The 1,845-nt window shown below is 40.9% G+C and overlaps 1 protein-coding gene across 1 annotated transcript in view; it reads left to right on the top strand.

Annotated features, from left to right (window-relative positions):
• The window catches only part of PTDSS2 (phosphatidylserine synthase 2), a gene marked incomplete at its 5' end in the record, with an annotated part of 86,734 nt that overhangs the window by 64,252 nt on the left and 20,637 nt on the right, over positions 1-1,845 (top strand). Inside the window, one exon of the mRNA XM_019519991.1 lies at positions 1,669-1,787. Within this exon, the coding sequence (XP_019375536.1) occupies positions 1,669-1,787 (119 nt within the window). The remainder of the gene's footprint in view (positions 1-1,668; positions 1,788-1,845) is intronic.

The following is a 1,845-nucleotide window of genomic DNA, read 5'->3' as shown; positions in this document are numbered from 1 at the left end:
TGTAACCCCCCCCCCCCCCAAACAAACACTAGAGCACTTGGATCTTACGGACCATGCTGGGGATCTTAATTAAAGCTTTGCTTTTGTCAGTGTACTGAATACATAGAAGCATTAAAATACTTAATATTTCATTTTAGAAGCAGAAAGGACTTTTAAAATCTTCTGTTTTGATCTTCTGCTGTACAACACAGGCTGCATATCTTGAAGTGATGCATCCTTTTCTATATCTAAATAAATTGACTTTTGGACTGGTCTGGGTATCTCAGGTCCAGAACAAGATTCCTAGTGTGATGCTATTTTAGCTACAGTTGCATACAAATTCACCTTGTTTTTATTTCTGTTGTACAGTTTCTTTTGCAAAATAGACTTTGCAAACAGGGTTTTTAACATTTTTAATGTTCATTTTGCTTTTTAAAGATGGTCATAAAACCAAGAACAGTTTTTCTGAACAGTAGACTAGAGTACTGGAAACTACCATTGTTGAACTAACAATGAACAAGAGATGTTGTTGTGCTCTTTAAAGACGGACAGTCTTCTCAGCACTGATTTCCATCTCTGCCATTAGCATTCAGTAACAGTATGGGGCCATGGGAAAAATTCAGTTCTCCAGTAAACTTCACATTCTGATCCTGGAGACAAGTTATGTCCAGTTACACACAGGAAATGACAAGCACTGCAAAATCTATTATGGCATAACAAGGTAATATTCCTTGTTTAGTGTGCTTTAAGACATTCCCACCAAGGAGCAGAGATGTGAGGCTCCAGTTGCAGTAATTAATAGGAGGTCAGTTCCACACTGGTTTTAATATTGAAGAGGAGGACTAACACTTCTTCCTCAGACATCTGTTGCTCCATCACATGAATATCTGGACAATTAAAATAGGGATGTGTATAAGCTCTGCGTCCTAATCTGATTGACATCAGATCAGCTGTGTTCTAGACATTGTTCTGTTGAATGAAAACATACCTCTATACAGAAGCAGGTATCTAATATTTCCATCTGAAAGGTTTCACTGGGTTAGTGGTTCTCTATAACGAATGGATGAATGCATCAAATCAATGATGGTTCTCAACTTAGGGTGCTGCAAGACCCTTCCCCCAGTGCTGCTACAGCAGTGGCCAGGTAAAAATGCCCTACACACCAGGAAGGGCTTGTTCTTGCCTCATTAGGTTCTTTGCTAACCCTAAAGCAGTCAGCAGAGCCAGTTTATGCTGCAGCCCTTCACAGTCTGGCCCTGCCACACTTCTCCGCAAAACAGACATGTTGGACAGTTCCACCTGCCCTGTGTTTGTCTGTTTCCAGGAGACACTGCAGGGTTGGACTGGGAAGGTCTGCAGCATGAACTCACTCTCCTGACTGCTTTAGGATTAACACAGAGTGCTAATGAGGCAGGAGAGCGTGCGTGTGCTACAACCCTTTCCGGTCTGGCCGTCCAGCAGGTGCACAGGGCAGTTTTACCTGGCTGTAGTGGTGGCATCTGGTTGAAAACTGTTGAGATAAGATTAGGCAGCATAAAAGTGGTTCTCAACCAGCTATGCTGCCAAAAACAAAAAAAAGATGTTGAAGAGGGGTGCCCTGACTCGAAAAAGGGTGTGAACCACTACAATAGGATAGTAAGTTTAACTTTGGTTCTGTTGCCTGAAATATTTTTTTTTTTTCCTTTTCAGTGGATAATGGATGTGATCATATGCAATGGCTTAGGAATTTATTGTGGAATGAAGACTTTGTCATGGCTTTCTTTGAAGACATATAAATGGCAAGGACTTTGGAACATTCCTACATACAAGTATGTTGCATTTGAAAGTATCTCAGTTTGTGGAGCATCATGTTGTAAGGATTTAAAA

Source organism: Gavialis gangeticus, unplaced genomic scaffold, assembly GCF_001723915.1.
Source record: "Gavialis gangeticus isolate Ggan-Ray unplaced genomic scaffold, GavGan_comp1, whole genome shotgun sequence".
Classification (NCBI taxonomy): Eukaryota; Metazoa; Chordata; order Crocodylia; family Gavialidae; genus Gavialis; species Gavialis gangeticus.
This window is presented reverse-complemented; position numbering and strand designations above follow the sequence as displayed.